General features: G+C 37.5%; 1 protein-coding gene across 1 annotated transcript in view; it reads right to left on the bottom strand.

The window, feature by feature from the left end:
* The window catches only part of sorcs3a (sortilin related VPS10 domain containing receptor 3a), a 314018-nt gene that overhangs the window by 69238 nt on the left and 228646 nt on the right, over positions 1 to 16134 (bottom strand). The window contains exons 15-18 of the mRNA XM_055010019.1: positions 15717 to 15834; positions 15503 to 15636; positions 10494 to 10607; positions 8472 to 8643 (exon numbers count right to left, since the gene is read on the bottom strand). Coding sequence (XP_054865994.1) covers positions 8472 to 8643; positions 10494 to 10607; positions 15503 to 15636; positions 15717 to 15834 — 538 coding nt within the window. The remainder of the gene's footprint in view (positions 1 to 8471; positions 8644 to 10493; positions 10608 to 15502; positions 15637 to 15716; positions 15835 to 16134) is intronic.

Raw genomic sequence — 16134 nt, 5'->3', positions numbered from 1 at the left:
ACAAAATCTGTTTTTTGTTGTTGTTTTTTTTGTGTCAAACACAATTTATCTGAAAGGGCAAAAACTGCACACAGCTTTGGGAAGCTTATCATCATAGAAAACTGTGTAAGTTCAGGCCAAAGATTTAAAAACGATGATTGATTTTACCTCTTGGTGTGTAAATAAAAAGCAACTGTTTGCTGTGTTTGTCACAACCACTACATTCCAGGGCCTCAGCTAATGAGCATTTTCATTGATGATTAATCTGTGGATTATTTTCTGGATTAATCGATAAATTCTTTGGTGAAAAATGTCAAGGTCCAAGATGACAAATGTCTTGTTTTGTCCGCAACCCAAAGATATTCAGTTTACTGTCACAAAGGAGGAAAGAACACAGAAAATATTCACATTTAAGAAGCTGCAATCAGAAAATTTCGACTTTTTGTTCTTAAAAAATTACTCAAAATAGTTGATGACTAATTCAAGCCTCTGAACCGTGAATATGTTGGCAGGTACGAAGAGCATGTTATCTTTCAAAATCACCAAAATTACACCATTTATCGGAGCAGGAAACTGTAAAAACAGAAAGAAAAGTCAGATAATCAGGAAAAATAACCAAAGATAAGCTTAAAATTGTGATATCTCATCAAAATCATTTTTTTTAACATGTCATGTTTCTTTTTAAATGCCAAAAATAAGACATCTGCACCAGACTGTGTAGAAAAATGAAAACTCTGGCCTCCTCAGTGGAACTGAGAAGCCGTGATTGAACAACAGTTATGTGACAAAGATTAAACGAATATTAGGATGAACTGCAGGCAGTGTTTCCACAGAGCAACAAGGAGATGACAAGAAAGACTGAGAGGAAAATACAACATACTTAATCAATAAAATGAATGAAGCATGACTCAGTATCAGTGTACAGAGGAGCAAGTAGTTGGAACATACATTCAGCATGGTGAAACTTGAGTTTGCAGTAAACGGTGAATGTAGTAGACAGATGAAAAATGCAGATAAATAGAAATGAAACAAACATTTGTGTTGTTTAAGTTCACGTATATGTCTATTCATCGATTCAGTTGTCAACCAAACTGTATTTGAATTGAAAAACTCTGCTTATTGTGTCAAACATTGCTATTTGGCAAAAATGTGATTAATCGTGATTAATTACAAAGCCTGTAATTAATAAGATTAATATTTTAATCGCTTGCCACCACTAGTTTAAATATTATGTTTACACATATTTAACTCCATTAAATACTGAATAGTCTTTCTTTAGTGCAATGGTTATTTGACACAAATGAAAACTTCTTCCAGAAAAGACACTGAAATGCTCTAATTTGTACTATTTGTCAAACAAGTAGCATTAATTCCTCCTGATGCAGCGACTGAAACTGAACACTGCAGTTAGTATTTCAGCTGGGAACCCTCAGTAGGCGCCGCTGTCATGTTGGATCACAACATTCAAGATTCTTCTGGCTTCTCCACTGGGGCACAAAAAACAAAAAAAGAGAACACAAGCAGGAACAAGTGTGGAACATTTTCTCCCAAATGTGACTTGAGTTGGGAAAACAGAGATTCAGAGCGACAAAACAAGTGTTAGGCAGATCACAGGCGGCTCACATTAACCAGGAACCAAACTCAGAGTGAGCAACTTGTAGCACTTTTCAAGGGACGTTGTGTGACTGTGGCGGCGGGACGGGACCAGAAATATATTTTTAAGCTCATACTCGGTGATTCAAAGTTATAAATAAACCCTTTGAAGCCTAAACACCTTAAGGGGACAATTAAAAAGTTGCATTTAAACCTGAAATAGCTCAAAAAAAGTCTGGATGTTTGAATAGAAACAGTGTCTCTCTAATGAAAGAACAAAAACGAAGCATGCTGTCATCAGAGTGGACTCCAACTTAAGCACAGTGCTGGCGGAGCTTCGGTTCCTGCAGCTCTGCCAGCAGCCGCGAAGCCAAATCTGATGTATGACTGAACACAAGAGGGAAGCCGGTTTATCCAGTCAGTGCTGGTTCAGTGTCGCCATCATTTTAAGACTCAATCAGTTACAGAAAAGTCAATGTGATTTACAGTTTGCACTTTTTCTTGCAGAGCTGTGGCCAGGTTTTAAAACAAGTCCAAATTCCCCCCGAGAAAACAAAAGAACTAATTGTTTTCCTCAGCTATTTGTTTTCCAGAAAATGTCATATTAATTCTTTCTGTGCTGGACGTTCCTTTGTATCTGCAATTGAAATGCAATTATCCACTATTACTGTAACCTAAATAGATTCATGTCTGTTGCATGAAATCTAGTTGCGGCTGACATATTTTTTAGAACAGGTTCAATAACATCAGTGACTTATTTTTCTTAACAAAACTGAATATTTTCACTGGAGTTTTTCAAACCTCACTGTGGCCTGTATTGATTCACCATCTCTGTTTTTTCGGAGTTTAGCTTTTTGGTATTGGGGACCCAGAACTATTATTGTGGCTGAATGTTTTCAGACCTGGAAATTTTTGCATTTTCACCCTCAAAAAACCTGTGAAGCCATTTTAAGGGTTCAATGTTTCCAGAAATTTTACTCCCACAGAGTAAAATGAAAATTGGTTCAACTCGGACAGAAAAGATTTCAGCTGATTAAATGATTAAATAGCTCCAGCAGAGGTCAAATTCCTAACTACTGATACTTGAAAATCATTAAAAGGAGCTAAATTTCCAAGCAAAGGTGGTGGTGCTGTTCCAGAAAGTTCCTGTGAGTGTATATATATATGGATGTATTCATATATCCTCCTAAAAATACAGTTTTTGGTCAACTTTTCACCACGTTTTGAGGGCTCTAACATAAGTACAATTTGATGTGTGGGAAGTTTGATCATACAAGGCTCCATTTCATCATAGGTAGGAGGCTCATATGTTTTAACAACAGCATATTTTGCATCACTGAATGTATCTTTCTGAAGATATTGAACCCTTAAAATGGCTTCTAAGGTAAGACATTTTTTCGAGGGTGAAAATATAAAAAATTCCAGGTCTGGAAACATATGAAATTTTCAAAATGCAGCCAAAATATTTTACAGAAACTAGTGTTGGGTCCCTCATGAGACACAAGTAAACTCTGAACAAAATCTGACTCGGTGAAGCCGCATATTTAATAAATTCTGCCTGATTTGACAAAGACTGAACCGTTTTGGAATTTGGAGGTGTTTTCTAGCTGGAAATTTAAAATTAAACTTTAAATATCTAATATTTCAGTGGTTAAACTGACCTAGAAAATGCCATTCATGACAAAGAGAAAAGAACATTAAACTCATAATTGAGTTTAATGTTCTATAAATTCTATCATCCAAAATGCTGCTAAAAATGTTGTTTTAAAGCCTTTTGCAGATGTTTAGTTCTAGATTTTGTTTCATCTGTCGCTTGACACTCCAATTTTCTATTACTGTCTTATTTTTTCTATTCTGAATGTTTCATTTGTCCTGTCCGTGGGCATTTGTCATTTCAAATTTAAGAAGGTTATGATACTTTCCACAGTCTCCGCTTTCATTTAGTCCTTTACATGCATCCTGCCACAGCATTTCAGCAGAGTTCAGGTCTGGACTTTGAATTATCCACTCCAAAACTTTAATTTTATTGCTTCTGAGCCACTCAGAGGTGAACTTTCGTGTTTGGGGTCCTTGTTTTGCTGCAGTTAATTCACAGACTAATGAGCTGAAGTTCTTCTTCACAGAGCAGAATTAATGTCGTCCTCTCTTATGGCAGCAGTTCGCCCTCAAGCTGCAAACTGTTTGCAACCAATTGTAAGTTTTATTTTTTCAAAATACAGCAAATTCTGCAATACAGAATTTGATGAATTAATAGATAATTTTTTTTGTATTTTTTAAGTCAATTTTATTTTTCTTTAGAATTTATCTACTTTTAATCAACTGAAATTGAAGACATTTTACTCTGCTTTTCCCAAGTGACATTTCAGTCTATTTTTTATTTCATTTTTTAAAAATTTCTCATGTTTATATCTGCTTGGCATTTTGGGTTTGCAGCCATCTTTGCGCTGGTTGCCACGGTGACAGGTGTTAATTTCAGCCACCGCATTAATGAAACGCAGTTAATGGAAGTTGATAGATGGGTTAATGGAAAAGGCTCCGTGTCGCTCTGCTCCACACTGATGCAGCAGATGGACTCACCTCAGTAAATCAAGTTAATGTTGTCATTCCCAAACTTCATACTCTCCCTCTGTTTCAGCAGCGATCACAGAGCTGCAGCTTTTAGCAGATAATTCACTCACATGTTCACAGCTGTCCTGTACTCTGTTTGGTTTAACATAGAGAACATGAATATAGCAACATTTATTTACTCCTGACAACAACATGATGCAAATGTGTTTCTTCTAAGAACCACTAATGTCAGATAACACCACTGACAGACAGAATGCGACAAACTTCTAATAAATGGTAAAACAACAGGTCGGCTGCTTCGGAGCAGCAGATATATTTCAGTGGTGGAGGAAACTTTTACTGATCAGGAGCTCACACTTCTTTTCGGTGCAAAATCAGCACGTTCAAAGCTGTGCATTATGAATATTTTGTACATTGAAAACCCCATGCAAAACATTATATGCATATATATATATATATATATATATATATATATATATATATATATATATATATATATATATATATATATATATATATATATATATATATATATATAGATATAGATATAGATATATAGATAGATAGATAGATAGATAGATAGATAGATAGATAGAGATAGATAGAGATATATAGATATAGATATGTATACTAGAAACTGTGCAATATAGATCAAATCTGTGCAATATAATTGATATGAGTAAAATTGTTATTTCCATCCACAGGAATGTGAACAAGTACTTTTTGTTTTTACTGATACTTATTAAATGTTTGCACTATCCTCTTTGCTGCTGTAACAGTTCATTAGAATACATTAGTAGTTTGTCCGTTTAGCTGCCTTTATATTATTATTATTCATTTCTACCTAGTGGCAAAAATCTTGTAATGTTTTGTGACAATTGCTTTTGTGATTCTTTTTATTTAGTTTAAGTTTCGCTTTTGTTGTATAAAACAGGTTATCGATAAATATTTTTTGCCAGAGATTTCTTTGGAAATTAATGAATAAAAATCTATTTTTTTAAAAACAGCCTGGGAGTGTATATGTCTATTTTAGTCACAACTGTCCTGTAAACTTTAAATGACATGAATGTAACAGCATGTCAGTGCTCTAAATAATTCTGCTAAATAAGGTTTCACCCACACTGGTGTTATATCTAATTTAAACTAACATCTCTCACTTGCCATGTTTCTATAATGTATTTTTATGAATATATATTTTTAAAGTGTCGCATTATAAAAAGTTCATGGAAACGGCATAACTCGAAAATACAAACATCTCCATGTTTACTAAAAATATTTTTACGCTCACTTGAGCTGTTTTCTTTTTGCTTTGTCAAACAAAGAGTGAATTCCCATAAATGAGACAGAAGCACATTTCTTGAATAGGTTCTTGCTTCTTCCATTGTCTTCATCTTCGGATGGTATGAAACATACGTCAGCTGAACTTGCACAAATGAAAATAATTTAAGCAGTTAATGGAAACAAACCAAATTTGCATTTTATGTTTTGTGACATTTCAAAAGTTTGCTTCAAATCTGCAGGACAGCTAAATGGAAAATCAGCTACTGTGGATCTGTGGAGTTCCAGAGTTTTAAAAGGAGCTTTGTGACCCTTCCCAGAGAGATATATTTCAATCTATTTCTTCCTCATCTCTTCTGGGATTTTTTCTGATTTGGTGAGCCAAATTCATGCTTCAGGAAAAGGTCTATTTAAGTGATGATTTGATTAAACAGGACCGGTTTTAATCAGATCTGGGTGCGTATAGACTTGCAGTAAAGAGTTTGGCAGTTTTTTTTTTTAGATTTAGGGATTAAGTTGGCGGATACTTTTTCACACAGTTGCTATTAGAGAACCTTTTTGCTTCAGAACATGCAGACATCATTTAAAACTTGCGTTTTGTGTTTACTTAGGCTGCGTTTGATGCCACCGTTTGGTAGAACATGCACTAAATAATGGACAAAATAGGAGCAGCACTGCATGTTGTCTTGAATTCTAAAGAAAGATGAGCTCCTACAGATAAAGCAATTAAAACTAAATTCATTAAAGTTTCACCAGAACCGTGCAAGAAAAATATCTCACTGCAATACTCTTATAAATTCATTCTGATATACAGCAAATATATTCAACCGGTTGAGAGAAAACGAAGTGGAGTTTCTCAGATTCTCTCCATCTCCTTCCTTTTCATGCTGAATATGGAACCGCAGTTAAATTCTTCATGAATTGTTTGATATTTGGTTGATGTTATTTAGGCAGGAACCGGTCGCTCCCCCGCCAGCTGCTCATTGAAAACCGAGTTGCTTTTTGACAAAATCCATCTGGAGATGTAATTGTTGTGCTGTGAAATAGGTTTTCCAAACAATACTGAATCAGTTGCGCAGCAGATCTTATCGTATCCCAAAACATATGTCCAGTTTCTCATTCTTTTTGACCCAATTTTTAAACGCTTATATGAGCCACAGAATCTTCAACCCATAAAATATTTTATGTCATTTGCTCTCCTCAAGAAATACAGCCATTGCGGGGTTCATGAATATAAATTAAACTCTGAATTCATCTTGAGAATTTTCTGATGCCACAAGGATTCTTTGCGCTACCCTTCTCTTCTCTTTATCTCATCTTTCTGCAGCCGACCTCCCCTTTCCATCACAGAGAGCTGCTCTTAATGAAAGAAAACAGGCCTCCGTTATTCATCTCATCACACAGTAATATGACAACTGGGTCTGGAAAAGACCCTGAAGGAACCACACTTACCTTCAGCTGCAGTGGCAGGAAAACACTGCTGTTGCTAACGCCCCAAAGCCTGCAGTTAATATCAACAGACTATCTTCAGCCGGAGAAACACGGGAGGCAGTTTCCTAGTGACCAGGAAGCCTGGCAGGCCTGGCTCTGAACGCAGCGCCTCTCACTCACTAACAGGGTCTCTAGTGAGGTCTTTTATTTCTGCTTCTGGCTTAGAACTCCTCTACTGCGTGGGCGATTTGGAGGGATTTGACTCTATTAAACTTTAGAGAGTGTTTAGAACTTTCCTAGAATTTGCCAGACACCATTCAGACTTCAGCTTTTGTGCTTAAGGGTTCAAGAAAATGTATCAATCGATGTTTAACAGACAGATCAATATGTCTCCATGCCGTAACTTTGGTCTTATTTTTGGTTATGCAGCATGCTGTAACACACTGAACTTTTTATAATCTCTTATAATACTACATAGGGACGTCCTGATTACATTTTTTGACCCTGTTCCAGGTCTTATAATATTTTGAATCCACCAATACCAAGTCCCAATCCAGTGCCTTTTTCCTAGACTACACTCATTTCAAAAATAATAAAGTCTTTAAAATCAATCCAAAACAAATGCTTGACAGCTGAATAGCTCTGCAATGCATTTAGAAAAAGATCTATTTCTGCCTCCAGTCTGTTCCTTAATTTTCTGTAGGTGGTCAACAAATTTGTGGTAAAGCTCCAGTAACACACTGTCTGAAATGTAGTGTTAGAGCGTAGGGTGTACTGTGGCTCCATAAGCTCCAAAAGATGAAGAACACCTGTATTCTCTACGTGCATGTCACAAAATGTCTTGCAGATTAGCTGGAGTACCTGGTTGTTCCACCAGGTGGAGCTTCTTACTGTTTAATACTGTTGAGACCAGAGGAGGTGTCACTCAGACTACAGGTAGTTCATGTTGGCAAGCAGAGAGCATTGTGGGGGCTCAGCTTGCCACGGGCACCAGGAAAAAGATTTCTATGGTGTTTAATGACCTCTGACTAGAACTCGAGTTTAACACAACATTTTTAGAATTTAGAAGGATAGCATTCCTTTTTCCCAGTGACAATCCCAGCCACCATCACGGCCTAAAGCATGTGACTGTTGACTGAAACAGAAACATCAGCACAGGATGAAATGCCACTGCATTCAATTTGTATGTAATTCTGCAGATTATTAAATAAAATGATTCAAATCTGCATCCCTAGCATTACAACACAGAGCATCATAGGGGTTAAGGTAGCAATGGTCTCCATGACAAAGACTTATGTGATGCTTAATGACCTCTGACCAGAAGTCATGGGTTTAAGACAAACATGGTTTTTACAAGGACAGCGTTGCAATATCCCAGTGGCATATGGTACATACTCACATTTGTGCCCTAAACCATGTGTCCGTCAACCGCCAACATATTGCTGATTCAGAAAACTGTTAAAAATTTGCATCCCACATCCTGCCACAGATTGTGTTCTCCCTTCATGACACTTGAGTGACAGCGGGTGTAGGTAAAGGATCAAGTTTAGGTTTAGTCTAAAAGTTACTTGATGCAACAATTAATCAGTTCATTGATGTAGCACGTACTCCGCTAGTCTTACCTCATCTAGATGCACCAGGAAGGTGACATTGTTGCCAAGGTTGGCGGTGAGTTTGCCATCTTTGGTGGTCAGCAGGAGTCCTTTAGGAGGTCTGTTGGGGCACTGCTGCTTCCTGGCCGTGTACATTTCTTTAACTCCTTTAGTGCAGTTGTTCAACACCACTTTACGGTACCTTTAAAAAGATCCCCAAAAAAAATGAAATGCAGGACGTTTCTTTAGCTCTGTTCCATTTTGTCATCTACACATCCCTTCAGTTTTTTGACTAATCCCCTTGATGCTGCACGAGTTTGTGGTTAACAGAAAATTTTGTTGAACTCAGCAGAGTACAGCTGTTGTGTCTGAACAGCTTCCCAGATGAGATGACAACTGACAACAAAAGCTGTGTCAGAGGCTGAGACACCTTGGGAAGCTTAATCACAGCAGTAGTGAATAAAACCCTCCCACTGTGATTAAGCTTTGCAAGGTGTCTGTTCCCTGTGGAGTTTCCAACGCTGACACACAGGACACATCTTTCTGGCACAACAAAGAAAAATGGATTGCGGCTGAAAGTGAGGTAATACAGCAAAGGAAAATATGAGGTTTTGCTCTTGAGAAGTTACCATCATACGTTTTTTAACTGAACACAATGCACTGCAGTGGTAGCTTTCTTATGTTCAGGTATGTGGTAGTAAAATACAATGATGAAATATGCTCACTTGAATAGACAAAGACAACAAAGTGAAAATAAAGTGAGGATGCTTTGATCAATTGACCAGTGACTGGAAATGGTCAAAATTCATTACAAATTACATAAATACGAGGCAAAATATGACTGTGAAACAGGTTAAATAGCTAAAAAAAAATGTTACTTTAACAGAGTATTCAATTTCAGATTCACCATAGACATTTTATATCTTCAGTACTCAGGTGTGTGAAGCAGTTGTCAGATCCTTAACTTTAACTGAGGCTATGTAACGTATGAAACAGTTGAACACTTTCACAGATGTCTTCTTTGAAATTTTGTGTCCCAAAATTTTTTTTTTTTTGATTTTGAGTGCAATATCCCTCGTAACAATTGAAGTAAAGTGGCAGCCATGGACTATAAAAATATGTACATAGCCCCTATTATGTCACCCACTGGTTTTTGAATCACTGTTTTGAAGCCCCACGCCATGAATCTGGCTGTCACAATCTTGGTTTGTTGAAGCCACAGGCATGGGCCTGAACCTATGGCTGCTGTGTCGGGGACTATAGCCCCTGTTTATGGGTCTAACACTCAACCATGTGAGGGACCAGGGTGCAATTGTGACCACCTTTTTAAAGGAAAAAAACAAACAAACAAAAAAGCTAGTCTGAGTAATCCAAAGACGACGAAGAACCAGAGCTTCACTACAGAGTAACATTGAAGCAGGGCTGTGTCGCAAAGCCAATCATGGATTTGATGTTACATTACACATTTTAACAACACGTTTAAAAACACCACTACAAGCATGGGCTCATAGAGCGGTGTTCACAAACAGTGACTACTGCTTGCAGCAGCATGAATAAACACTGTTCTGTGGTTAAATATCAATAACTGATGTTTATAAATGCCGTTTCAAACGCTGGTTCACAAACACCAACTGCTGTTTGCAACTGTGTTTATAAAACCTGACTACTGATTTTCAAACAGAAAACACAAAATATATAACCTTATCATCTTTCAAGAGATTCATGTGGGGACAAGCTGTCTTATTGCACTGTGGTCCTCAACATGTGTTTAGAATAAACAAGAGGGAGCTTCAGTGACCAAAGTAGTGTTCAGACCTAATGTATACAAAAATCCAATGATGTCGATCTGAGGTGTTGGAGTTTTAGAAGGTTAGCAATAGCACCAGCCCAGAACTAGCATCTGGTTCATGTTGGTGGAAAAGTGAGTAAAACCACCTCCTGCCACAAACATCCTATTAAATCAGTGATCAGTTTCTGCTGCAGCATCCAGGTTACAGCCTCCAAAATGACTGTCAGCGTATAACTATGAATTTCTACTGAATCAGTCCTTACCCGGTGCTGTTGAGGTAGTTCTGACCCTGGCTGCAGCTTCGGGACACAGTGGACGGATTGAACCAGAAGGCCGGTCTGCAGTTCCCGTCACCGCGGCGCTCATATCCATAATCACTGTTAGACAACAAAGAACATTCACTGATCAATATCAGCATGTGAACATGGACATATTGTCCCACGGTGTTCTTATCTGCGTCTTTATAGCCGCTAACAAGAGGCCTGTCTGGCACCGAGACGCAGTATTATTACGTATTGATCAAGGCTGCTGCTGTTGACAGATGCACAGAGAAGCTGTGTGTTTATGGAAACACAGCCGGAGGCCAAGGTTTGCTTCCACACATAAAAACTCTCAGCTACCTGCCAGCGCGTCCAATCAAAACATGATTTACATGTAACAAAGCAAAGTAAGCAAGTGCCCCTTCTAATCATAGTCATGACATTGATTTATCAATTAATTACCAGCCAGAACTAATAAACCAAACTAACGAGCCTGTAGCTGACTAGACCAGTTTGATTCTGTGATTACAACAGTGTGAACTGTTCATTATCGAGTTGTCAGGGCTGATTGGTGGCAGCGATGCAGACGGAACAGGTCAAAGATCACTATAGAGGCCATACTGAAACAAAAAAGCCAGCAGTGGTCTGTACATTAAGAGTGAGACGGTGTGAAGGCTGCACACTATTTCTGTCATTAAAAGTCCAATTTTTCTTTCAATCTGTGAAACATTTTGGCTGCTGCAAAACTTTTACACTAGATTATGGAAGACATTAATGTAAATAACATGTTCAAAATTATTGTCATTAAACGTCAGAGGTCTTTGTAGCTATGCAATTGAAGTTTACAGAAGAAAATGGCCTGTTGTTTCCCACAGAAACTGTAAATTGTCTTTATTTCAACCATGTATTTGCCATTAATGTGTGTATGGTGTCTCTGTGCATCAGGCTAACTTTGCATTTTCCACCTCAGTTGGAGAGATTCAGAGAAACAAGGACAAAACAGTGTATAATGGGACAAAAAGTGCAAGATCACTGCAGCTTTTACTGGAGAGTTGGCATATTTCTTTCTTTACTTTTCTTTCAGGCAGTGTCTGTAGGTGACACTGACGCAGATGTGTTTGTTGCACCAACTGGTGGTTCTGTTTTTACAGTGAGGCCTTCGATATGTCATCACACTTCACTGACACACACACACACACACACACACACACACACACACACACACACACATAGATCTGCTATTTGTGACAATGACAAATCTGTAAGCAACAACATCTGGAACACAAGGAGTGGAAGCAGATAACATGATCACCAGTTAAACAGGAACACCAGTCTTTTGGACAAATTCTGAGTCATGCTTGCCAATTTTTAAGCAGGTTTGCACAAGATAATTTCATTTTGGAGACATTTGGAGACACTTTTGAATCGTTTTTTTTTGGAGAGTTTTGAGTCATTTTCAACATTTTTTGAGCCATTACAGACAGGTTTTTCTAATTATGGACAAGTTTTAGGTCATTTTAAACAATTTTTATATTTATTTATGGATATCAGGTCATTTTTGGACACATTTTGGATAATTCTAAACTTTTTAAAATCAAAGTCACAAGTTTACTTAATTCTGGACAGGTTTAAATAATTTGGGACAATGTAAAACTTATTTTGGGACAAGTTTATTAAATATCAGACCAGTTTCAGGTCATTTTTGACAAATTTTAGCCACTTTAAACAATTTTAGTCATTATGGACATGTATATTTAGGTCTGGACAATTGTAAACTCATTTTAGCCATGTTTATATCAGTTTGAACATGCCTCAAGTCTGCCATCAACAGGTTTCACTCTTTGCAGCAACAGATTATTCCTGCTGTCCGTCTGCCTTGATCTTCTGAGTTATGTCTTCCATTGGATTCAATTCCTCGTCTGTGGACTTAATCCAATAATACATTCAGCTGCAGAGTTTTCAGAAACTCTGACTTGGAAACAAACTGGCTGGTTAGACAGATAGCATCCTGCATGGAGATGTCCTGTTTCAGCCAGTAATTTCTGTGTTTCTTTTCAGTCAAAAACAAAATGTGATTCATGTAAAAATCTTTATTTATTTATTTATTTGTTTATTTGTTTGTAAAGCTGCAGGTGGTTTCTCTCCATACAAAAAGCTGCGTAACTTTTTAATGAGAAACTGCCAAGCAAACTTCCCTGTGTGGTTCGGGAGGTTTGTTTCTTTCTGATCAGCAGATGGGTTCGGCTCTGGATTAGTTTCATGTTAAAATCACGCATGCAGAGTCACAGAAGCCTGCAGTTGGTCTGTTCTACTTTCAGAACCCACACGAATCATGTCAAAGTCTGTTTGGAGCGGATCAAATCAAACCAAGTGAACTGCACCCTCCCGCAGTTTCCTAATTTCTTCATTTAGCTCAGGAAACATCTAATCAAATATTAAATAAAGAAGAATCTGACTCAGTGTTTCAGCCTCTTGCACTGTAGTGTTTAGTCTGTTGTTTGCAGGCTGGTAAATATGCATTTTAGGTATTTTGGACAGGTTTCAAGTCATTTGGACAAATTTGACACCATCTTGATACATTTTTGAGTAATTCTGAGTAATGTGGACATGTTTAATTGATTTTTGGCAGATTTCAGGTCATTGTCGACTCATTTAAAGCAATGTACAAATGTATTTCATCTTGGACAAATTTTGAGCGGTGTTGGTCAATGTTGTCGTAATTTTGGACAAGGTCATTGCATTTTAGACAATTTGAGTAATTATGGAAAACTCTGGTCAATTTTTAAGTACTTTTGGATGTGTTTATTTCATTCTGAACACATTTCAAGTCATTTTGGAGAAATTTTGAGTATTCTTTGACACATTCCAGATCATTTTGGACAACTTTTGAGTCATTTTGGACAATGTAAGTAATTTTGGACAAGTTAATTTAATATTGGACAAATTTAAATTACTTTTTAAGTTTTTAAGCTTATTTCATTTTTGACAAATTTGTAATTCTGTCTGTGTTACGGTATTTTCCACAAGAACAAACACCCATAAAGCTAATTTTCTTCGAAAATGTTTGCGTCCACTCAGCAGGACACAAGTAAGATGTAGAATCTGATCCATTTTGTCACTATTTAAACATGTAGAGGTTCATTTTGGCGTCTTGTACTGGCTGTAGTATTTAATTTAATGTGTTGTTTGCAGGCTACTAAATCTGTGTTTAGCTGATCATGTTGCTGACAGACTCTTCACACCTCAAATGAAGTTAAAGTATTTTTTCTGCATTGATGGTTTTCATGATTCTGTGTTTAGAATTTCAAGCATGTATTGAATAATTCCCTCCAGGGACAGACAGGCAGAAATCACACTCAGAAAGAAAATATAACAAACTTTACGCTGATTCAATGGGAACCAATTAGCAGTCACTCTCTGCCCTTCTACAAACAGCATTTACATAACTGCTGTATGTTGGGATGGTGTTTTTTTCCCTCTTCACTGTCATTACAAGATACAAAATACAACCATTTAGGATTTGCATACAAATTGAAACTATTTACACCCCCACATGGTCTGAACAGAATTACAAGCACAGCGAGCTCATAGATAGACGCCACAGAGACTCCCATTATGAGCAAATTGTGTGAAACCAAACCAGATTTATCAGATTATTGGAAAACATGCAGCAAGTGGAGCAAATTAATGAGACACGTGGACACACATGCAATAGATTCCACTGAAATAGGCCTCCAGGATGGAACTATGCAGCTCCTGTCTTCATCTGGTGATTCACTGATCACAGGAGATGACGTGGTTTTTGTTTTTGAAATGACAGTGACCATCTCCAGCTTGTAATTCTGTCAGTAGTGCTGTATTCTCCACAAGAGCAAACATCCATCAAGCTAATTTTCTGCAAAATGTCTGCGCCCACTCAGTGGATTTAGTAATAAATGTGGTTATTAGAAAACCATTAAGAAAAGACAGCGTATGTAAGGACACAATGACGCTGATATGAGTTCAAAACAATGTTGTTTTTCTAATCTGTGCCCATTTTTCAAGTCTTTTTGACAATATGGGGCAAGTTTATTTCATTTTAGACAAATTTCAAGACATTGTGGACACATTTTGAGGTACTTTTACAAGTTCATTCCATCATGGGCAGATTTTGAATCATTTTGGACATTTTTTGAGTCATTTTGGACACATTTTATGCTATTTTGGACAAATTATGAGTCTTGTTGGTTCATTTTTCAGTAACTTTAGACGAGCTAATTTTCTTCCAAATGTCTGTGTCCACTCAGAGGACAAATGTGGTTATTAGAAAATCATTCAGAAGGGAGGAAGGATGTAAGGACACTGAAGCTTTTAAAAACAAGTTTATTTGATTCTGGACAGATTTTAAGGCACGTTGGCCAGGGTAATAATTTTGGAAAGTTTACTTCATTGTGGACAAATTTCAAGTGGCTTTGGACACATCTTTAACTATTTTAGAAAAGTTTCATGTCATTTTGGACAAATGTTGAGGCATTTTTGCCAATTTCTGAATAGTTTTGGAGTGGGGCTGAAAACAATGTTGTTTTTCTAGTCTGCACAGTTTATTTGTGCCATATCCAGCTTGCTAAGAGCTAAAGCTGGTAGATTGGATCAACCCTGAAGAGCACATTTGAGTGGACTGCAGAGGGTATTAGCTTGATGGATGCACTTGAAACTAACAAATGGACACAGAATCAGAGCTTTTTAAATTGAAATCAGCCTTTGTTTTTTGCTTTTTTTAAAAATTGAACACAGCATTTAACTACACGACCTGTTCAGCCTCATTCACACTTGGCAGCTGCACACCAGAGGATGACTAAAGCCGAGAAAGGATTCATAAAAAAAAAAATCATTTGAAAGTGGTGCCTCTACATGTGTGGCAGAACAAATGCTGCGTTAATGAAGTTCTCCTTTAGCAGACAATGGAGGAAACATAATCCCCCTCTGCGATTATGAAGAAAGGAGCTATTGCACAAAGGAGCACGTTGTCTTACCATTCAAAATCATGAGCTCGGCAAATGCAGGACTCGGCTGAGAGGATTCTGGAGTAGTCTCTTCCTAGCATGCAGTAGTTTCCAGGCCGGCGCTTCATGTAAATCTGTTTCTGTCCCATCACACATGGCTCACCCTGTTGGAACAAGAGCAGTGTGTTAAAAGTCTTTCAGTGCAGTCGGTGCAGTCATGTATGAAGCACTTTTTTCTTGCAACCTGGTTGTGCAGGTGCCACGTTTGGTAGTCCTCCTCCGTGCACTTCCTGCTGAAGATGGACTTGTAGTCGATCTTGATGAGCTGCCACTCGGAGCGGTGGCTGAAGTGGCCGAAGAAGCTGCACACGTTGACGTAAAGAGTTGAATTAGAAGCAGCAGGTGTGATAATAGGAAGTAAAACATTTTTTTTCTCAGCAGCAGCCACACTGTGATGATGCAGACTTACACAGATAAACCACAACAATAAGACATCTGCAGCAGATCCTAGAAGTCTAGTCACGTTGGATACATTTTCAGTCATTTTGGAGACTTTCTGAGTAATTTTGGACAATTGGGTTATTGTGGACAAGTATGTTTCATTTAGAACATCACTTTAATTGTAGACCAATTACTGACCAAATCTAGTCAATGTTTGAGTA

The sequence above is a fragment of the Amphiprion ocellaris genome, chromosome 4 (assembly GCF_022539595.1).
Source record: "Amphiprion ocellaris isolate individual 3 ecotype Okinawa chromosome 4, ASM2253959v1, whole genome shotgun sequence".
Lineage (NCBI taxonomy): Eukaryota > Metazoa > Chordata > Actinopteri > Pomacentridae > Amphiprion > Amphiprion ocellaris.
The sequence above is the reverse complement of the archived record's forward strand: the minus strand, read 5'-3'. Positions and strand labels throughout refer to the sequence as shown.